General features: G+C 42.0%; 1 protein-coding gene across 4 annotated transcripts in view; it reads right to left on the bottom strand.

Annotated features, from left to right (window-relative positions):
* Positions 1 to 23,944, bottom strand: part of FRMD4B (FERM domain containing 4B) — a 361,154-nt gene that overhangs the window by 76,580 nt on the left and 260,630 nt on the right. For all 4 annotated transcript variants that reach the window (XM_009200361.4, XM_003894202.5, XM_009200359.4 and 1 more), the window contains 2 exons: positions 2,971 to 3,027; positions 2,153 to 2,175 (listed from right to left, as the gene is read on the bottom strand). In XM_009200361.4, coding sequence (XP_009198625.2) covers positions 2,153 to 2,175; positions 2,971 to 3,027 — 80 coding nt within the window. The remainder of the gene's footprint in view (positions 1 to 2,152; positions 2,176 to 2,970; positions 3,028 to 23,944) is intronic.

Here is a 23,944-nt window from a genome sequence, read left to right as displayed (position 1 = left end):
ACTTCAACCCCATGATCACTCAGGAAAACCACCAGAAACAAGCTCAAGTGAAGGCAAAGGCCTGGACTGGGCTTGCCCACAATTAACTTGCCAACCTTGATGGCCTAGGGCTAAAATATTTGAACAACTGAAGGACTGTCCCTTTTAGGCCTTCCTTTGCCTCAGGCAAGGGATCTTCCCTAAGGAAGGTTCGTGAAATTAACCTTTCTCTTTCTATTCTCCACCTCCCCCACAACTATAGGTTATTATAGCTTCTTCAGAACAACCTTAGTCTCAAAAATCTCATCAGAGGTAGCTAAGAGACCAGACAGGATGATAGTAATAATGAGGATAATAATAACTAAATTAATAATAGTAGCCCAAGGGTGTAGATTATTTGCTGTAAGCCAGATGTTGCCCTGAGCAACGTTTACATACATTTGATTCTCATGACAATTTTATGGGAAAGGTACCATTTTACTGATGAGGAAACTGAGGCTCAGAGGGCGTCAGTCACAGGCTTGAAGGGCTAAGTGGGGAAGGTGGGTTAGCAATCCACAGATGATTGAGAGTGAGCTTTTGGGCCCTGAAACGCTCATTTACAAATTGACTTTATCATCACCCCCCCACATGATTTCTTACCTAGAGTTGTTTTTTAAAAATCACCCCCATAAATGACTGTGTTCCTTGCATATCTGATATTCCCAGGAAACGTGTTTTTTCTGGGAAAGACAAGAGTAGAGACACAGTAGCTTTTTTTTTTTTTTTTTTGAGTCTCACTCCGTCACCCAGGCTGGAGTGCAGTGGTGCGATCTCTGCAACCTTCGCCTCCCAGATTCAAGCAATTCTCCTGCCTTAGCCTCCTGGGTGACTGGGATTACAGGTGCCTGCCACTTTGCCCAGCTAATTTTTATATTTGTAGTACAGACAGGGTTTCACCATGTTGGCCAGGTGGTCTGGAACTCCTGGCCTCAAGTGATCCTCCCTCCTCGGCCTCCCAAAGTGCTGGGATTACAGGTGTGAGCCACCATGCCCAGCCTCAGGCGTGAGCCTTTAATGATACTAATGGTCTATAAACTACTTTATCCTCTCTCTTTTTTTTTTTAATCTCCTGCCCTTTTCTTTCCATTAAAAACAATTGGTGTTTGATTTCCATGATTTCTTCAAATTTCTTGACCTAGAAAAATGTAAATACACACACAGGGAGGGAGACAAAGAGAGAGAAAGCACAAACCAGAACTGGTGGGAGATTGTGGTGAGGATTCATGGTGTTTTAAGTGGCATCCTTGAACATTCTACGAAAGCCGAATGGGCAGATGACAAGAGTGTTGGCAGTTTCTGAAGTGAAGTACAACTCCGTAACTGGAAGTTTTCAAGCTTGGAAGGCATTATTGTGTTAGTCCGTTAAGGGGCGCATTATTCAAAGACTTGGCTGGGAATGAGTGCTAGGTGATCTGTAAATAATCTACGAGTAAACGTCTACCAGGAGTCGAACATTAACATCGTAGAGGCCGGGTTTTCAAAGGGGTCACTGGCCTACAAAGGGAAGCGTTGCCTCCACCCTTTAACTGTTTCTACAACTCCAACGATTGCACTAAAAGGACAGAATGGAGCAGGTAGAGGGTGAATTCAAATATAAACACTCTCTGTGGATGTGGCCAGTGAGGCAGTTAGAACCAGTGAGTGTCTCCGCAGCAACAATACAACTGTTAGGTCAAGTGTATGAAGGGTGAGGCCCCTCTGGGGCAGCTGCGAAAGAAAGCCCCTATTAATCCCTTAACTAAGCAGCTGATGGATTTAATCTCTTTGTGCATACATTATAACTCTTCGAATACAAGATTATTGTAAGTTTTTTTTTTTTATCAGCATAAGCTATCAAAGCTTTTTATAGATTTCTTCATCTCACTAATTAACAGATGACAGAAAACAGAACTTTGCAGAGCTTCTGGTTACAATTCGCTGGCATTCTGGCTTGAAAAACTGTAAGAAAGCGTCATTCTCTGATTCATTCACAAAAATAATAGGTCTTTATTTGAAGAGCGAAGAGATCTCAGTCTCCTGCCTCAGAGTTCTACTTTCCTTTGATTTTGTATCCATTGTTATTTAAAATAACAACATAAAATGATTCTTTAGGGTTATTTTGCATAGTAATATCAGAAAAGAAAATCATTACCTGGTATAATCTCCCTTGGCTTCCTAAAAACAAACAAACAAAAACAAATGGAGTTGATCAATATGTATTTTTGTTAAGCTAAATGAGTTTTATCTTGATTACTTCGCCTCTTAAAGTTCCTAAGTTTTGTTCTAAAGAGTGTTTCTCAGGACCGCTGTCCCTACAGCCATAAGAATTAGGCATTGATAAGAAAGCGCTGACTGTCCTGTTAGGAATATTCCTTATTCTTAACAAAAGAAACATCTATATGTGAAAAAGCACAAATAATTATTTCTCACGGTACGTTTTTAAGATCACATGATAAATGCTTTTCATTCAAGTGGCACACTTTTTAGACTGGAGGAAGACCTTTTAAACCACAATACAGGTAAACAAACATATACTATTTGTTTTCCCTTTACTTTTTAAACCAGCATGGAAACAGACTAACGCCTTTAAGAACTAAAAGGCTCTTTTACTGGACCACAAGAAAATGCATACAAAAGTTACTAAATTTATATGAAAATTACAGCTGTTGTAACAACTGCTGCCTCCCAAATTCAAGTATCCCAGAGCTCTCTTCCAGGAATATGAGTTTAACTCTTTTCCTTCAGAGCAGGCTAAATCTCATTTTTCTTTGAGACTCACAAGATCACACCGTAGCTCATGCAAACTATTCGAAAGCAGAAGACGGTGGCTCACAGTTTTCATCAGCAAACAACTAACTGGCTTAAAAATCCAGCAGACACTGGCCCATGCAAAAGTTTCAGAGTTGCAGGCAGTTAACAAAAACGAACAAACACAAGGGAGCTGCTAAGAGGCAGTTTGTCCAATCTTACCTGTAAAACAAACGCGGCTAACTTGAAGATGGTTTCGCTGTCTACTTCGATTTGCCCCTGTTGGTGGAAAAGGAAAGCATCATTGAACATGGGGCTATCCTAGGTTGTAGCAAATGACTCTGAAGTTGAGGAAGCTGTCACAGCTTGGCACCTCCAGTTTTCGATCAAATGCAGATCATACCATTGCAGGGGAAAGTGGGGGGTGTGGAGAGACTCATTGAGGGTTAAGGGGAAACCACTCTCTCTCTCTCTCTCTCTCTGTGTGTGTGTGTGTGTGTGTGTATTTTAAATAGCTCTGGTGAGGGTTTATGTTTAGAGAGCAGTATTCAGGAAGAAATGGGAATGACTTTGAGGCTAAACATTCAGAAAACTTCTAAATGAAAAATTTTTATCTCTGCAAGTTCATTTTTAAGCACCCTGCAGATTTTCCTAGATTCATTTGTTGAGTGTTTTCCTGGGATAATTATTTTTTCCGTTGTGTTATAGTACAGTTATTTCAGTATACACACAATGCAAATATTATTAAAAATATAAATTCACTTCTGTGTCAATGACACATTGTTGAGTTCACATTTGTACTATTATAGATAAAATGTGAGGCCTTAAAAATCAGTTACAGCAAATGCTTTGAAGACTAAAATTCTGTTGATTTATATTGAAGTTTGAGGAACTCTATCAGTTTTCCTTTTTTTTTTTCTCATCATTCAAAGCCCCAAAGAAACATTGGAGCTCTGGGCCTTGGTAAAGAATGCTTTTTCAGGGTTTGGTACAGTGGCTCATGCCTGTAATCCCAGTACTTTGGGAGACTGAGGGAGTAGGATCACTTGAGGCCAGGAGTTTGAGACCAGCTTGGGCAACATAGAGAGACCTCATCTCTACCAAAAAAAAAAAAAAAACCTTTTCCTGTAGCCCAGTAGGGATGCATAGTTATGTGCAGAAAGGGTATAGCTCTATCAATAACACTCATATGCACCTTTATATTTTTTAAATTGTGATGATACATGAAATATTATTACTGAACCATATTATAACAATGAATGGTATAGAGGGATCTTTATTTTAAAAAGAAGTTTCAGTGGTAAAGTTAACCTGTAAGTTTTAACATATGCAAAAACAATTCCATGTAACCCCATTATTGCCTAAGTCCTGTATAATTAGTACTTGAAAGGGCATAGTGTTTAAGAACATGGAATTCCTGGAAATTGCCCTGCATTCTTTCTTCCTCCCTTCCACCTCTTGAATCTGAGCTGGAGTGTTTCCTAGTTATACCAAGTGCATCAATGAGGAGATTAAGTCATTTTAAAGTAAATATACAATAGACAGATTCACAGAGGTAGTCGTGCTCAGTGAGGATTTCTGAAAGGATTGTGCTTTTCTCTCAGGTTTCCACGTGATTTGATGAGGGTTCTCAAAAAACAAACAATATTTTTAAACCCATAAAATAAAATGAGCAAATAAAAACCCCAGGGTGTTATAATGCCAGCAGTGATCATTATTCATGTTTCCCTTATATTACAAGATGAAAACAAATTAATTTCATCCTCTAACACACAGGCCGCCCTTCTGAAACCTGAGACAGAGGATCTGCTTCAAAGTTTTTTGCCTCAAAAGCTGACAGGCCCAGAGCCTTGGAATTCAAAGCTCGCCCATAATCTCTAGAAACAGATTACAAAATCAAAGGGAAGCCAAGCTGATTGTAGAAATCAACTGCTCTCCGCCTTTCAGGCAGGAGACGGTGCTTTTCCAATCTGGTGAAAGATGATGAGGTGGTTCATCCAACAGGTGAGGTGGGTGTTGATCAAGACTAAATTTTAGAAAGGCTACATTCCTTAGTTCAAAGAAAAAGAAACTCACGGCAAGGGAAGAGGGCTAACAGGAGAACTCAAAAACATCATTGGGTTTGAAATTAGGCAGGAACGCAAAGGTAAAGTCAAATGTGTCTTAAAATCTTAGAGAAGAAAAAATTAAGATGTTAAAAACACTAAAGATGAATAAAGTGAATTGAAAATTACTGCCAACTCCTCTGACATCCCACGATCCCCCTTTGCCTCATCAGAACCTTACACAAGTCACCTGAAAAATATTTCCGACACCAACTTCTCAATTTAGTAAATGGAAGTTCAGCAGACAGAAAAACCTACAGCAGATATTCTTAGGGAAGCAGCCAAATAATTTTCTACTTTAGAAGGGTTATTAAGTATAAAAAATGCTGAAATGAGGAACTGAGCAAGACGAGTACCAGGCTCAGACAGCTCCGGAAGAGTGGGGAGCAAATATCCAACTCACCTGTGGACTTTTCCACCTACACAAGTGGCCCCAATGCAGTTCTGGTGGAGGAGGGTGACGGTGCAGTGAAGGAGTGGGCTCTAGCAAAATCTTGTTCCAGGAAGAGAAGAGAATGCATGCTTTGGCAAAGGCCCATATTCTTTTAAAACCCTCAGCCCCTACCTCACCTTCCATTGAACAATCACTGTTCTAGAAACCCCAGGCAACAAATTTTGAGTCGTAATACTGACTGTCAACGTTCTTTGACTCATTCACGGAGTTTACTAAACAATACATCAATCAGGTGTAACATTATTTGCCTAGTTCTCTGCAATTTCATTTGGTGAAATTTAATTAAGACTTATAAAGAACTCCAGGATTTCAAGCCTGAAGTGTAAAAGCTGTTTTGGAAGTGCTGTCTGCCCAGGACGGAACATTTCTTTTACTCTCAACCATGGCAACAGAGATAACCTTATAGGTACTGGGCAAGCCAACACTTGAGAGAAGGATCTCCTCAAAGAGAGAGGTAACAGGATCCTTCAGTGGGTTTCCATGACTGTCATGGATAAACAAAGAGAACCAGAGAAGTGAGTCAGATGATGTGGCTGAATGCACAAAGGTAATATGAACAGTATCAAGTCCTGGTGCCACACCCTCATGGCTAATTTAGCTGGATTATAAATTCAATCAGTAGGTCACTGGGTTCAGGTGCCACACAGGACATTTCATTTTTGTCCTTGGCTTCTTGGATCAGTTGAACAAGACACCAGGCTAATGAGGTGATTATAGGTTTTGATTGCCAAGTAGGAGAACAGAATCAAAGACAGTTTTGGGGCTTGAAAGGGAAATTAGTGAAAATATGATTCCTTTTTTTTTTTTTTTTTGCAGATGTTGAGAGGCAATGAGGATCAGGAAGATGAAGTGTAATGTCCAATCCCCTCGAACATGGTAAGTCTGGACTCCCTGTCCAGTGCTCTTTCCACTCTACCATGCACTAGTTAACTTTTTGTGACTCCAGTGCAAATGTCTCATCAGGAATCCTCCAAAGGTACGTTTTTGGTAAAAACTGGAAACAGGTGAGGCTGAGGAAAAATGAATCCAAATGCTACCTCCACTGTTGCTGGGACTGTATGTTATCAACATACATTCTCAAAGAAGAGTGGGAAAATATTTCTTAAGACTGGTTCTGCTCTTCCCATATGGACCAGTACTTCATGGAAACTTACCTGCACTACATCAATGAATATTAATACCGTGGTCACAAATACTTAGGATTTAGACATACTTGAGAAACTACTGGGACACCTCAGTTTGTTTCCAAGCCTATTACTAATGATCTATTTTAAGTATAAGTCTTTAAAATTAACTTGTAGAATACCAACAAATAAATGTAGAAGAAATGAAAAAGAAAGAAAATTACCATTGCACCTCTCCTAGTACTCACTAATTCAGGCAATAATCTTCAATGAATAAAAACTACTGAAGTCTGGCTTAGTGGCTCACACACATAATCCCAGCACTTTGGGAGGCTGAGGTGGGGTCACTGCTTGAGCTCAGGAGTTTGAGATCAGCCTGGGTAGCATAGTGAAACCCTCCTCTACAGAATAGCAAAATTAGCCGGGTGTGGTGGCTCGTGTCTATATTCCCACTACTAGGGAGGCTGAGGTGGGAGGACGGCTTGAGCCTGGGATGTCAAAGCTGCAGTGTGTCGTGATCATGCCACTGCACTTCAACCTGGGCAACAGAGCAAGACCCTGTCTCAAAAACAAAACAAAACAAAACAAAAAACTCACAACTTTTTTTTTTTTTTTAAGACAGAGTCTCATATTGTCGCCCAGGCTGGAGTGCAGTGGCACGATCTTGGCTCACCACAACCTCCGCCTCCCGGGTTCAAGTGATTCTCCTGCTTCAGCCTCCCAAGTAGCTGGGATTACAGGTGCCTGGCTAATTTTTGTATTTTTTAGTAGGGATGAGGTTTCACCATATTGGCCAGGCTGGTCTCAAACTCCTGACCTCAGGTGATTCACCTGCCTCGGCCTCCCAAAGTGCTGGGATTACAGTTGTAAGCCACTGCGCCCAGCCCAAACCCACAACTTTTGAGTGAAAGTTTGATGAGAAAAAGGACAGGATATTTACATAATCACAAATAACTCTCCATAGATTACATATTAATCACAAAAGGGAAAACAGTAACTCTTCCAAGGGGAAGCTGACACATACCATCCTAACCCTGTGATGAGATATTGCCCATAGTGGGGTAGATTAGCTTCATGAGCCTCCTGATCGTAAGGTATGCATGGAGAAGGACACAACCCCACCTATCCTGTGAAACGAAAATGTTTCACAACTGGAAACTGGGGGTTGGGAAAAGTCTGATTTGTAGCATTAGTTGATGTCGGCAGTGTAAATACTTCCACCATGGCTGATTTCAAGCTACCAATATAACATCATAGAACACAGAGTTGGAAAGAGATGTGAGAATTAGCTCTCATGAGATGGTACAAGCTGGCTTCAGCACACCATGGTGTAGCATTCCTGTCAAAAATGCATTACTAGATCCAGTCATGAGGAACCATGAGACAGATCCAATCTGAGGGATATTCTATAAAACATCTGGCTTATACTCTTCCAAAATGTCAATATGATGAATACAAAAAAAGAGGTTCCAACGTAAAGGAGACTGAAGAATCATGACAACTAAGTGCAGCATGCTATCCCAGATCAGGAGGGAATATTACAAGGACATTACTGGGACAACTGGACTGTATATTAGGCAATAAATAGTAGAGGTTTAATGTTAAATTTTCTGAATGTGATCATTGTAATAGGGTCATATAAGGGATGTCCTTGATCTTTTTTTTTTTTTTTTTTGGGACAGAGTCTCACTCTGTCACCCAGGATGGTGTGCAGTGGCACAATCTCGGGCTCATTACAACCTCTGCCTCCCGGGTGCAAGCGATTCTCCTGCCTCAGCCTCCCAAGTAGCTGGGGTTACAGGAACATGCCACCACACCCGGCTAATTTTTTGTATTTTTAGTAGAGACGGGGTTTCACTGTGTTAGCCAGGATGGTCTCGATCTCCTGACCTCATGATCCGCCTGCCTCGGCCTCCCAAAGTGCTGGGATTACAGGTATAAGCCACCGCGCCCGGCCTAGGATGTCCGTGATCTTAGGAAATATACAATGAAATATTTAGGGATAAACAGGTATGATGTCTGTAACTTACTCTCAAGTGGGTCAAAAAAATTTACATATGAAAGGAGAAAGCGCAAATGGGGCCAAATGTTAAAAACTGGTAAATTTGGTTTGGCAGACATTCTGGCATCTTTTGGTACTATTCTTTCAACTCTTCTGTAAGTTTGAAATTGTTTCATAATAAAAGTTTGAAGCCGGCTCCAGTGAGTGGTACGTGCCTGTAGTCCTAGCTACTCAGGAGGTGGAGTGGGGAGGATCACTTGAGCCCAGGAGTTCAAGGTTGCAGTGAGCTGTGATTGTGCCATTGCACTCTAGCTTGGGTGGCAGAGCAAGACCCCATCTCTTAAAAAAAAAGTTTGCAAAAAGAAAAATATGGACATATATTCCTGGAGTGGTGGATATCTGTTTTGACTGGCAAGTACCCTTCTCTTTTTTTGAGCAGACAATTCCACTCTTTTGGATAATTACTTCTTTCCCTACTGGCTCTAGTAGAAACACATCATCATTTTTTGAGGAAGGATGGAACCTGCTCCAAGGACCCACTCAAGGGTTTTCTGAATTAGACCAAAGGGAAGAAAGTTCCCTCTCTCTCTCTCTCTCTGGGGGCAAAGTTGGGAAGATGTGACCTAGAGGGAATCAGTGGCCACAGATGGAAAGGAGCTACTTGACATTGGTAGTCAACTGTATCCACTGCTGAGCAGGGCCAGACTTCAAAGCTTTTACAGTTCAAAAATAGACAAGAATGATACTCAAGTAGAGTGCTCTGGCTCACACCTGTAGTCCCAGCTACTCAGAAGACTGAGGTGGGAGGATCGCTTGAGCCAAGGAGTTCAAGGCTGCTGTGAGCTGTGATTGCACCACTGTACTCCAGCCTGTGTGACAGAGTGAGACCTGTCCTTAAACAAAAATAAAAGGTTGGGGGGTAGGGGGACTATTTGGATGCTGTCTAGGATGCTCTCACTTTGAGAGCACCAACAAACAGTGCAAAGAACAGATGTGATAAGGACACAAATGTGTGAGTGCATGTAGCTGCCTGGAGTTTAACTCACATCTCATTTCTCCTGAGGACAGATCTACATGGAGGGAGGAATATCCTGGGTCAGAGAAATCCACACTGTTTTTGTTTGTTGGTTTGTTTGTTTGTTTTTGAGATGGAGTCTCACTCTGTCTCCTAGGCTGGAGTACAATTTCAGCTCACTGTAACCTCCACCACCCGGGTTCAAGTGATCCTCTCACTTCAGCCTCCTGAGTAACTGGGATTACAAGCACATGCTACCACGCCCGGCTAATTTTTGTATTTTTAGTAGAGATGGGGTTTCACCATCTCTTCTGGTCTACATGGTCAGCCTAGTCTCAAACTCCTGACTTTAAGTGATTTGCCTGCCTTGGCCTCCCAAAGTACTGGGATTACAGACATGAGCCGTGGCGCCTGGCGACCCACACTGGTTTTTATACAATTAGGCTGGTGGTGGAGGGGCCATGCCAACACTGAAGACCTGCTACTACCCTACAAGGCGATTCTTCCTAAGCCACAGAAACATATTCCTCTGTGCTAATGCCTATATGCCCCCTAGAAAGCCAGGCCATAGCTACTACATTTGCACCCCACTCCTACTCACATCCTTTGGGTACATTATTTTCTCCCTTTTTGTCCAAGCTAGTTGTTAGAGGTAATCTTTATGGAGGATGGTCTCAGTGATATAATGCCCATTCATCCTTCTAGATCAGGGTTTTGCAGCCTCAGCACAACTGATATTTTGAGTGAGAGAATTCTTTATTGTGAGGCTGCTCTGTGCACTGTAGGGTGCTAGGCAGCATCCCTGGCCTCCACTCACTAGGTGCCAATAGCAGCCTACCCCTAGCTGTGACAACTAAAAACATCTGTAGACATTGCCAGATGTCCTCAGAATGGCCCCTAGTTAAGAACCACTTCTCTAGATTCTCTAAGTTTTGTTCTTGGGTTAGGCTAGAGTAACCAGAAACCTACATAAAGCATAAGGGCTCATCCAGGTAAAATTGCCTTTTTGGAACTGTGTTCTGGCATTACTCCACTGGCTTATGTTGAAAAACAATATAAGTAACAACCCTCAGAGCTCATTATTTTAGTACCTCCAATGTGTTGTTGAGAACACTGTTTATTATACAATATTATATCCCACTGGGAGGACCCATGGGAGAAGTTTCTGATTTTCCACATCAGTATTGACTGTGCCCCTTCTGAGCAGCTCCTTTCCTTTTACCTTAATGACCACTCTGAGTTATGTAAGTGATTGTAACTCCCTCTTTACTTTGGCTCTTAAAGAAGTTGAATTATAAATTTGTGGGCTAAATGCTTTATACTAACCATGCTAAATGTTTTATACTAACCTTAATCTTGGCAGCATCTCGTTATTTCTACCTTTATTTTCTTACTTATAAATAACCCTAATTTCATCACTTACTATATTTTAGTATGTTTAGGATTGGCTTTTTTTTTTTTTTTCCTCTTGAGACAGTCTCTGTCTGTCGCCCAGGCTGGATTGCAGTGGTGCTCTCCTGGCTCACGGCAGTCTTGACCTCCCAGGCTCAAGCAATTCTCCCATCTCAGCCTCCTAAGTAGCCAGGACTACAGGTGTGTATCACCATGCCTGGCTAATTTTTGTTTTTGTTTTTGAGATGGAGTCTCACTCTGTCACCCAGGCTGGAGTGCAATGGTGCAATCTCAGCTCACTGCAGCCTCTGCCTCCTGGGTTCAAGCAATTCTCCTGCCTCAGCCTCCCTAATAACTGGGACTATAGGTGCGTGCCACCATGCCAGGCTATTTTTCTGTATTTTTAGTAGAGACAGGGTTTTGCCATGTTGGCCATGCTGGTCTCGAACTCCTGACCTCAAGTGATCTGCCCGCCTCAGGCTCCCAAAGTGCTGGGATTACAGGTGTGAGCCATTGTGCCTGGCCATAATTTTTGTATTTTTTATAGAGATGGAGTTTTGCCATGTTGCCCAGGTTGGTCTTGAACTCTAACCTTGCTTGGGCTCAAGCAATCCTCCTCCCTCAGCTTCCCAAAGTGCTGGGTTACAGGCATGAGCCACTGCACCCAGCCAGTACATTCAGTATTTACTGTTTTTTTTTTTTTTTTTTTTTTTTTTATTGAGGTACATACAGTAAAATGCACAAGTCTCAGTGTACAGCTCAATACATTTTGACATGTGTTTGTTACTCATGTAATCATCTTCCAGAACAAGATAGCAAAATCAAACATTTTCACTAATTTTTTCATGTTAGGGAAATGTATATATTTGGTGTTTTTGTTTTTTTTTTTTTTTTTTGAGACAGAGTCTCACTCTGTTGCCCAGGCTGGAGTGCAGTGGTACTATCCGCTCACTGCAAGCTCCACCTCCTGGGTTCACGCCATTCTCCTGCCTTAGTCTCCTGAGTAGCTGGGACTACAGGTGCCCGCCACCACGCCCGGCTAATTTTTTTGTATTTTTAGTAGAGATGGGGTTTCACCATGTTAGCCAGGATGGTCTCGATCTCTTGACCTCGTGATCCGCCCACCTCGGTCTCCCAAAGTGCTGGTATTACAGGAGTGAGCCACCGCGCCTGGCCAGGGAAATGTATATATTTCTATAAACTATATTAAATCAATACAATTATTTTGCTAGTTAAAAAAATGTAAAATAATCTTGAAAAACAATTTCAATTTGCAATTTTTTTTCAATATTATCTTTACTGGTTTGAGCAATTTTAAAATTACCAACCAATTTGAGTATTTCCCTTGCAAATGCATATTATTTGCTATTACCCATATGTGAAATGAGCCTTTGTTTACTTACCTATTTGAGAACCTATGTTTGATCTGAGTTGTATATACATTACTAATATTATTAACCCTTTGTCTTATCTACTAGGTACAAATTGTGTCCTTCAATCTGTTCTCCTTTGACATGCCCTTCTCCTAGACTGTGAAGTCTGATCGAACTGGGACCTATCGCCCCACTGGAAGAACCGTGGGGCCACGAGCAAGTTATTTTTTCCGAAACTCAGCTCCTCATCAGCAAAATGGAAGATAATATTATTAACTTTACTAAGTCATTTGAAGCAGCAATCCCCAGCCTTTTTGGCACCAGGGACCAGTTTTATGGAAGGCAATTTTCCCACAGACCAGGGTTGGGGGATGGTTTGGGGATAATTCAAGTGTATTACATTTATTGTACTCTTTATTTCTGTTATGATTACGTTGTAATATATAATGAAATAATTATACAATTCACCATAATCATAATCACTGGGAGCCCTGAGCTTGTTTTCCTGCAACTAGACCGTCCCACCTGGGGCTGATGGGAGACAGCGACGGATCATCTGGCATTAGATTCTCATAAGGAGCATGCAACCTAGATTCCTTGCACGTGCAGTTCACAATGGGGTTCATGCTTCTATTAGAATCTCATGCTGCAGCTGATCTGACAGGAGGCAGAGCTCAGGCGGTGATGCGAGTGATTGGGAGCGGCTGTAAACATAGATGAAGCTTCGCTCGCTCACCCACCCGCTGCTCATCTCCTGCTGTGTGGCCCGGTTCCTAACAGGCCATGGACTGGTAGCAGCCTGTGCCTAGGGATTGGGGACCCCTGGTTTAAGAGCATTCAATAAAGGATGAATGTAAAGCATTTGTCACAAACCCTAGCATCCAAAGACTCTCTTAATGTTATTACCCACACTAATGGTTGCCATGTTGCTTCTTAAATTCATATAATTATATCTATTTTTAGATTCTCTCCTTTGCTCTGGGTGGCTGTTCAAGTTTTACATAGTTCCATAACATTTAATCACTGTTCATTACAGTATGTGTCAATATCTGATAGGATAAATGCTTTAATTTTCCATATGAATCTTTGACATTCTCTTATTTTCAAAGAAATTTTAAATTAATCTTGTCAAGTTTAAAAAAAGAAATAATTTGTCTTCCTCTTTGCAACCATAGCACATTTCTATTGAAATAACTTTTTTTTCAATTTGTTTTAGAAATGGGGTCACCCAGTCTAAAGTGGAGTGGTACAATCACTGCTTACTGTAACATCAAACTCATGTGCTCAAGAGATCCTTTGGCCTCAGCCTTCTGAGTAGCTGGGACTACAGGCACGGGCCATCATGCTTGGCTAATGAAATCACTTTATTGTGATCATAAAGCTTTGTAATATACCTACAAATATCACACACATTCTATGTGAGGATTACTATTCAGTATTTTACATTTTGCTATACAAATTTAGCAAATGCTTTTTTTCATCTATTATCTGTTTATTATCATGCAGGATTATTACTACTTTTAGTGTATTTAACTTGTAACCAATGTCTCACCGAAGCTATAATGTTAACAAGTTTTAGCTAATTTATATCCATTTTCTAGGCTTACAGTAAAATTATCTCCAAATAATATTTTCATGTAGTTCTTTGCAATGTGCATGGTTTATCTGGTTGCATTACATGAAACAGATATTATATCTTACTGCATACCTCTTGTTTGTTTTTGTTTTTGTTTTCTTTGAAAGCAGACATTTTTAAACTTTCATTTTATTTATTTATTTATTTGAGATGGAGTCTCCCTCTGTCGCCCAGGCTGGAGCGCAGTGGCGCAATCTCGGCTCACCACAATCTCCGCCTCCTGGGATCAAGCAATTCTCCTGCCTCAGCCTCCTGAATAGTTGGGACTACAGGCATGCGCCACCATGCCTGGCTAATTTTTGTATTTTAAGTAGAGACGGGGTTTCACTATGTTGGCCAGGCTGGTCTCGAACTCTTGACCTTTTGATCAGCCCGCCTCGGCTTCCCAAAGTGCTGGGATTACAGGCATGAGCCACCGCGCCTGCCCTATTTCTATTTTTTTAAAAACAGAGTCTCACTCTGTCACCCAGGCTGGAGTGCAGTGGCGCAATATTCCCAGGTTCAAGCGATTCTCATGCCTCAGCCTCTTGAGTAGCTGGGATTTCAGGTGCCTGCCACCATGCCCAGCTAATTTTTGTATTTTTAATAGAGATGAGTTTTCACCATGTTGGCCAGGCTAGTCTTGAACTCCTGGCCTCAAGTGATCCACCCACCTCGGCCTCCCAAAATGCGAGGATTACAGGCATGAACCACCACGCCCGGCTTATAAGTTGGTTTGGATCGACTTTTTGGCAGAGTCTACTAAGGCTTAACATACATATGCACTATGGCTCAGCAATTTTCTCCTAAGTATACACCTAGCAGACATGTTTGCATATGTCCACGCAAAGACAGGCACTAGGATCTTCAAGGCAGTGCTATTTGTAATAAGCAAATACTGCAAGGTATACAAATGTCTATTTTATTTATTTATTTATTTATTTTTTTGAGACGGAGTTTCGCACTTGTTGTCCAGGCTGGAGTGCAATGGCATGATCTCGGCTCACCACAACCTCCACCTCCCAGGTTCAAGCGATTCTCCTGCCTCACCCTCCCTAGTAGCTGGGATTACAGGCATGTGCCACTGTGCCTGGCTAATTTTGTATTTTTAATGGACCTGGGGTTTCTCCATGTTGGTGAGGGTGGTCTCAAACTCCTGACCTCAGGTGATCTGCCCGCCTCAGCCTCCCAAAGTGCTGGGATTATAGGCGTGAACCACCGCGCCTGGTCCACAAATGCCTATTAATAAGTAAATGAAGCTTGGTATATTCATACTGTATACTACTATTCAGCAGTGAAAATGAACAAGCTGGGCACAGCTACATACGAGAATATGAATGAATCTCAAAAACATAATTTGAGTAAAAACAGCCAGACGATAAAAGAATACATACTGTATGACCCCTGTCATACAAAGTTCAAAGTCAGCCACAACTACGAAATGCTGTTAAAAGCAATAGTAGGCCGGGTGCGGTGGCTCACACTTGATCACCTGAGGTCAGGAGTTCTAGACCAGCCTGACCAAAATGGTGAAACCCCATCTCTACTAAAAATAAAAAAATTAGCCAGGCGTGGTGGCAGGCAGCTGTAGTCCCAGCTACTCAGGAGGCTGAGACAGGAGAATTGCTTGAACCCAGGAGGTGGAGGTTGCAGTGAGCCGAGATCATGCCACTGCACTCCAACCTGGGCAACAGAGCGAGACTCCATTTCAAATAAATAAATAAAATAAAAAAGCAATGGTAGCAGACAGAATAAGGACTGGAAGAGAAACTGTGAGGGGCTTCTCGGGTGCCAGTAATCTTCTGTTTCCTTGATGTTGATGCTAGTTATATGCACTTTTTTTTTTTTTTTTTTTTGAGACAGGGTCTTTTTCTGTCACCCAGCCTGGAGTGCAGTGGTACTATCATAGCTCACTGCATCTTTGAACTCCTGGGCTCAAGTGATCTTCCCACCTTAGTCTTCCAAATAGCTGGGTCTAAAGGTGTGTGCCACCATGCCTGGCTAATTTTTCATTTTTTTGTTTTGTAGAGACAGGATCTTGCTATGTTGCCCAGGCTGGTCTTGAACTCCCGGGCTTAAGCAATCCACCCGCCTTGGCCTCCCAAAGTGCTAAGATTGCAGACATGAGCCACTGTACCCAGCCTATATGCACTTTTCAATATGTATTTTATTCTTTAATACAAAGTTAAGAAACAACTCCTGATCTTACTTGTATCCTTTTCCATCTGACTGAATTGCAACCCCATTCCTTTTTTTTTTTTTTTTTTTTTTTGAGACAGAGTCTCCCTCTGTTGCCCAGGCTGTAGTGCAGTGGCATGATCTTGGCTCACTGCAACCTCTGCCTCCTAGGTTCAAACGATTCTCATGTCGCAGCCTCCTGAGTACCTAGGATTACAGCACACACCACCACACCCTGCTAATTTTTTGTTGCTGTTGTTTGTTTGTTTGTTTTTTGTTTTTTTGAGATGGAGTCTTGCTGTGTCACCCAGGCTGGAGTGTAGTGGCACAATCTTGGCTCCCTGCAAGCTCCGCCTCCCAGGTTCACACCATTCTCCTGCCTCAGCCTCCGAGTAGCTGGGACTACAGGCACCTGCCACCACACCTGGCTAATTTTGTTTTTGTATTTTTAGTAGAGACGGGGTTTCACCGTGTTAGCCAGGATGGTCTCGATCTCCTGACCTTGTGATCCACCCATCTCAGCCTCCCAAAGTGCTGGGATGACAGGCATGAGCCACCGTGCCCGGCCTAATTTTTGTATTTCTAGAGACGGGGTTTTGCCACGTTGGCCAGGCTGGTCTCGAACTCCTGGCCTCAAGTGATCCGCCCACCTCGGCCTCCCAAAGTGGCAACCCCATTCTTAATTGCTTAGATCCAAGACCTCCATTGGCATTACTGGACACAGAGTTGGGCAGTGAGCAATCTGCACAACTGTATTTGGTGACTCTGTTTACATCTCCTAATACATTATACAGATTATTTATTTTCTTTAGTGTCTGATGCCCTACCTGGTGTCACCCTGGCCTAGTAGGTATAGTTCTTAAGGGCACGAATTGTTATCTGTTTTTGCCACAGTTGTAGCTCCAGAAGCTAGAACCCGCCCTGGCACACCGCAGGTGTTCAGTATTTGTAGAAGAGCAACTGAAAGAGTAATGAAGTAAGAAGTTGGTGGGGGTATTTATAGCTTTCTTTTTAAAAAGGGAATGCTTCTTGTGTTTCTCGATTCACTATAGATTTGATTTGCCCTGATTTTCAGCTCAGAGTAAGGGACCCCAGCTTTTTGGACTGTGAGGACATAGCCCAGGTTTCACCATCTACGAGAACTGTAAGCACAGTACCTAGACAGCAATTCTAGATATGTGTATGACACTACACACAAAGAGGTGTTAGAGATCAAAACATCATTGACTCTTCTGGATTTATTTTCTACAAAAGTAGCAGGAAAATAAATAATATCTATGTAATACTTCATGGAGTTTTGAGGACAAACAAAAATGAGACATAAAGATGCTTTGAAAAAGTAAAAAGCATTACAAAAAAACAAACAAATACAGGTATTCTTGTGGGTGTATATCACAGTTTCAAAGACATGAGCATTATGACCAAAGTATCTGGGCAGACCGCTTCTCAGAAACTTGATCACAATGAAGATAGGAACAAACGGAGAGAGAGAAAGTTTGTCACATGTGAATTAATGCTCAGCCGTGGGAGGAGAATACAAATATACAGATATGAAAATGAGAAAGGAGAGAAAACTAGCCAGACGATGCTTTCCCTCGGTACCAGCCCAGGTATGGTTTGTGCAATGTCATAAAATAAAAAAGTGAGGCCAGACATAGTGGTTCACGCCTGTAAACCCAGCACTTTGGGAGGCCTAGGCGGGGGGATTGCTTGAGCGCAGTAGTTCTAGACCAGCCTGGGCAACATAGTGAGACCCTCTTGCTACAAAAAAAAAAATTAAAAAAAAAATCCAGACTTGATGGCGTGCACCTGTAGTCCCAGCTACTCAGGAGGCTGATGAGGGAGAATCATTTGAGCCTGGGAAGTTGAGGCACCACTGCACTCCAACCTGGGTGACAGAGTGAGACCTTGTCTCAAAAAAAAAAAAGAAAAAAAAAAAGCTCAAAAGTGATGAGGACAAGCCATAAGAACACAGGATCTGACTTAAAGAGGATTCTGTTGGGCAAAGTGGGAGCATCAAAATGAATGACAGAGAGGAATTTTTTTTTTTTTTTGAGATGGAGCAGCCTTTCGCCCAGGCTAGAGTGCAGTGGCACAATCTTGGCTCACTGCAACCTCTGCCTCCCAGGTTCACATGATTCTCCTGCCTCAGCCTCCCAAGCAGCTGGGGTTACAGGCACCTGCCACCACACCTGGCTAATTTTTGTATTTTTAGTAGAGACGGGGTTTTGCCACGTTGGCCAGGCTGGTCTCGAACTCCTGACCTCAGGTGATCCACCCACTTCGGCCTCCCAAAGTGCTGGGATTACAGGCATGAGCCACCGTGCCTGGCCTGAAAAATATTTTTAAAAAATAAAGATGGAGAAGAAGGAAAAATTATTCTTTACATATGAATGCTAACTAAGAAATGTTGAAGGTGATTCAATTAGAAACTTAACCTTTTGCAATGACCATAGTACTAACTGACTTAGGCAAGATCACCACTGGAGGCCGAGATCATTGGGTGAAAGACTGTTAAGAAACAAGATGGTAGGCCGGGCATGGTGGCTCATGCCTGTAATCCCAGCACTTTGGGAAGCCGAGGCGGGTGGATCAAAGCGAGGTCAGGAGAGAGACATCCTGAAGGACAGTGGAAATCCCCATTCTGGCTAAAATACAAAAACTAGCCGGGCGTAAGGGCGGCTTACGTAGTCCCAGCTACTGGGAGGCTGAGGCAGGAGACTGTCAGAACTGGGAGGTGGAGCTTGCAGTGAGGCCACACCTGCCACTGCACTCCAGCCTGGGCAACAGAGCGAGACTCTGTCTCAAAAAAAAAAAAAAAAAAAAAAAGAAAAAGGAAAAGAAAGAGAGAAAGAAACAGGATGGTCGAGTAGCCTCAAAGTGTCAATTCCAGAAAATTTAATTACAAAGGAAAAGGTGACTTCAGAACAACCTGGCAGATACCACCTTAACTCAAACAAGACAGACTGACATCGCATACCTCTTTGTGAGATGCAACTGAGGCCATTTCATCATCTATAGAGTGTTCCTGCCATGAGAAAATTATTAGACTAGTGATTCTCAAACTTTGGTGTATTGCAGATACCTGGAGAACTAATAAAGAATACAGAGCCCTAGGCTCATCAAAGTATTAATAGGATAGAAAGAGATAGGACAGGGTGTAGGTCTCTGTGTTTTCCGTAAGTTCCCAGATGTTTCTGCTTCAAGTCCAACATGATGTGTGTTTGGAACCAGTGAGTTAGAGAAATCCATATTTCACAAATTGAGAGATCTTCTGCAAGACAGCTGCCCTGTACTCTTCAGAAATACCAGTGTAATAAAAGCCAAAGGAAGACTGGCCTGCTCCTGATTACAAAGGGGACTTTAGAGTTATGCCCACTAAATGCAATGTGTGACCCTGAATTGGCTCCGGGACCAGAAAAGGGTGGGAAAGACTAGAAATAACATTAGCTATCAGAGCAATTTGAATAAAGACTGTATATTAAACACAATTGGTGAACTATGGTTATTAATTTCATAAAACTCTAACCTCCACATGAGCAGAGCTATCTTTAACTCACCACTGCACACCCAGCATCTATACAGTTCTTAGCACATAGAAAATATTTAATACATATATATGTGTGTGTGTGTATATATATATGTGTATATATGTGTGTATATATTACTGGCATGCACCACCACACCTGGCTAATTTTTGTACTTTTAGTAGAGACGGGGTTTCATCATGTTGGTCAGGCTGGTCTCACACTTGTGGTCTCAAGTGATCCTCCTGCCTTGGCCTCCCAAAGTGCTGGGATTACAGGCATGAGCCACTGTGCCTGGCCTAATACATATTTTTAAGTGAATTAATCTATACCTTTTAAAAAACTAAACCTTTTGATGACAATGTTCTACCAGAAGATGCTGCAAAACATATCATCAGGACTATGAGCTTTCCTCCCAATTCTTATTTTTACTTTTCTCCTATTCTGAAGTCTTGAGGCTCTACTTCATTCCCTCTAAGACCAGGAAGAATGAGACTGTCACAAGGTTAAATACCAGAGACTGGCTCCACCGTTCTGCCAATATCTGAATCCTTCTTACAAACTTTTGTGCCAACACATTTTCAAAGCGAAGGAGTGAGTGTTGATGAGACTGCCCTGGAAATGAAAGGTGTGGTGATTTATGGCTAAATTGTTAGGCGATGCAAGACAGGCAGGCAGCCTAAATAGGTCAGGCTCTGCCAATAGGCATGGAGGTTCCAGGGCACCCACATCTAATACATATACAGGGAGACAATTGGAGAACAGATGAATAACCAGTATTAAACAAACACTTGGAACCAAGCTCTCAACTTCTGTACTTACTCTTCCACATTATAAGATTACATACACAGCAGACTTTAATTACAGCATTCTAATTGCTTAAATGCACCCTGGCACCAATGTACAATGACAATTTGAATTAGTAGCAGCAGGGCGTTCTGATGGAAGCCTATTTTTTCTCTATTTAGAAAAAAGAAAAAATACAAGGTGCTTACAAGATAATCAATGATTTTAGAGGAAGAAAGGATGAATCAGGAGGAAGAAAATTATGGTCACGAAGTTAAAATTAAGCCTTTGACTAAAGAAGGCCTGGTAAAGTAGGTATCCTATCTGGCTGTTTTGCATGAGTAAATATGCAGAGATACTTTTATTTTCAGGATTATATCATCCATCTAATTGAACTGCTCATTTATTACTTTTTTTTTTTTTTTTGAGACGGAGCAGCCTTTCGCCCAGGCTGGAGTGCAGTGGCAACCTCTGCCTCCCAGGTTCACGTGATTCTCCTGCCTCAGCCTCCCAAGCAGCTGGGATTACAGGCACCTGCCACCACGCCTGGCTAATTTTTGTATTTTTAGTAGAGATGGGGTTTACCCATCTCTAGGGTAATACCATGTTTAAAATATTTTCACCAACATTCTTCTTTTATGTTATAATATAAGGTCAAAACAAACAAACAAACAAAAAACAATTCTCCTGCCTCCCGGGTTCAAGCAATTCTCCTGCCTCAGCCTTGTGAGTAGCTAGGATTACAGGCATGCACCACCACACCCAGCTAATTTTTGTATTTTTAGGAGAGATGAGGTTTCTCCATGTTGGTCAGGTTGGTCTTGAACTCCTGACCTCGGGTGACCCACCCGCCTCGGCCTCCAAAGTGTTGGGATTACAGGCGTGAGCCACCGTGCCTGGCAGATGAGAACATTTTATAACATAGTCCTCTTGGGAATTTTAGAATAATATCATCAATAACTACAAAAACAAGAAACATTTATTAAGTGCTTATTATCTGTTTCAAGAGCTTTGGATATATATTAATTCATGAGTCCTGTGAGAAGGTAATGTTATCACCCTCCCGCTTCACAGGTGGGGAGACTGAAGCTTGGGAAGACAGAATAGGCTGTTGCTTAAAGCCACCCAGCCCGTAGGTGATGGAGCTGAGATTTAAAGCTGGACAGTTAGGAATCCCCTACTTCTGATACCCACTTCCCCCATGTCATGCATCAAGCCAAACTATGGATTGTCTCTCCAAGGGGTATATAGACAATCCTGGCTGGTGTCCAACACCCATGAACTACTGACTTCACTTCAACCAAAAGTAAACTGTACTCTTTTTTGTTTGTTTGTTTTGAGACAGGGTCTCGCTCTGTCACTTAGGCTGGAGTGCAGTGGCATGATCTCGGCTCAAGCAATTCTCGTGCCTCAGCCTCTCAAGTAGCTGGGACTGCAGGTGTGCACCACCACACTTGGCTAATTTTTGTATTTTTAGTAGAGACAGGGTTTCGCCATGTTGGACAGCCTGGTCTTGAACTCCTGGCCTAAAGTGATCTGCCCGCCTCCCAAAGTGCTGGGATTACAGGTGTGAACCGCCGTGCCCAACCTCATGTATTCTTTATAAATTTAAAATTGTAACCATTTGTGACTCATTTAACAAGTTTCCCCTGAAATACACTTCATGTCTTTCCTTTCTTTCTTTCTCTTCCCTTCCTTCCCTTCCTTCCTTCTTCCTTCTTTTCTTCTTCCTTCCTTCCTTCCTTCCTTCCTTCTCCTTCTTCCTTCTTCCCTTATTTATTTATTTTATTTCCATTTCTTTATACCTGACTTGCTGTCACTCCTTAGCTGCAGTACGCATCATAGCCTCACCGCAGCCCTCAAACCCGTGGTGCCTCGCTAACTTCCTGCCTTGCTGCCAGCTGCAGCCAGGATCTCACAGGTGCATGTCACCAAACCCAGCTCTCTGTCTATTTCTTAATAAATCGACCTTGCAAAGGTTCCCCAAAATAGCACTCATCTTAGGCCGACTTAATTATGAAATGGAAGTCTTCAATTCACTCAATTTCTTCTTTAAAAAACATAAAGATAGCCCTTCAAACCTCCTCCTTAGGCCTCTTAAGCATGTGAAGCACTGCAGGAAGGAAAATGACATCTGCTTCTACTGTGGGTGAAAAAAATAGATGACAGAGAGATGACAGATGAACAGGTAAATAGGTAGAAAGATGGACAGAAATAGTTGGTATGGATAAGTTTGGTTTTGTAAGTTTCTTTGCCATATTTATTTTGAAATACAAGATTTGTGTCTTTAAGGAAATCAACCAAGCGTTTTCTTCTTCTTTTTTTTTTTTGAGACGGAGTCTCGCTCTGTCGCCAGGCTGTAGTGCAGTGGTGGGATCTCGGCTCACTGCAACCTCCACATCCTAGGTTCAAGCAATTTTCCTGCCTCAGCCTCCTGAGTAGCTGGGACTACAGGCGCCCACCACCATGACCACCTAATTTTTCTATTTTTAGTAGAGACAGGGTTTCACCATGTTGGCCAGGATGGTCTTGCTCTCTTGACCTCACGATCCGCCCACCATGGCCTCTCAAAGTGCTGGGATTACAGGTATGAGCCACCGTGCCCAGCCCCAACCAAGCATTTTCAAAAGCAGGAAACATACAAAGAAATTTGATTTATTTTACAAAACTGAAAAAATATATTAGGAAACGTTTTCATTCACTGGTACTCAAATTCCTAGCTTATAAAATTTGATATTTTCAGCTGAATGGACCATCTGTCTCCTCCACTTTCCTTTCAAGCATTTATCATAGTATTTTTATATGACTTTTTCTGAGTCACAATTTAGCTGTAATGCAATTCTTGTAGCCCATTTCTGAGGCGATGGTGTACCAAAAATATCAGTAGTAGGCTTAAATGTTTTAGGATAATTCATATTAAATCACACCATTATGAAATACAGGTCTTCCAACTGGATTTTTAGTAGCTTGTCTTGATGTATTCCACAAATAGAGTGTCTACTTGGGCTGGCGATATACCAGTGAACAAATAATTCAGCCTTTGTAAATTTACCCTGGCTAGTGCCAAGCTGGAGGGCATTTTCCTTGTCCTCTGCTTTATGACTATGTCCTTGTACATCTTTGGGCCTCAGTTTTTTATCTATGAAAAGGAGGAAAATGATCTTCTCCTTTACCCTCTCAGGGAGGTGACAGCCAAAGAACACAGCACGATGAAAAGGCCCTGAGGACGTGGGATTAAAGATGACAAGTATAACGAGCTATTATTATGAAAACTTTGATTTTCACAAATGCACAAGGCAGTGTATATCTGAATGCTCACAGTTTAAGACAAACATAATTTGAATGTCAGAAAAACATATGTGGAAAACCACATGAAATAGAGATAGGTGAAATATTCATTATAAAACTTTCAATAGTCCTTTAAAATATAATAATAGGCTGGGCACAGTGGCTCAGGCCTGTAATCCCAGCACTTTGGGAGGCCAAGGTGGGTGGATCACCAGAGGTCAGGAGTTCAAGACCAGCCTGGCCAACATGGTGAAACCCCATATCTACCAAAAGTACAAAAAAATTAGCTGGGCATGGTGGTGGGCGCCTGTAATCCCAGCTGCTTGGGAGGCTGAGG

This window comes from Papio anubis, chromosome 2 (assembly GCF_008728515.1).
Source record: "Papio anubis isolate 15944 chromosome 2, Panubis1.0, whole genome shotgun sequence".
Lineage (NCBI taxonomy): Eukaryota > Metazoa > Chordata > Mammalia > Primates > Cercopithecidae > Papio > Papio anubis.
Note: the sequence above shows the minus strand (reverse complement) of the source record. Positions and strands in the feature narration are given on the sequence as shown.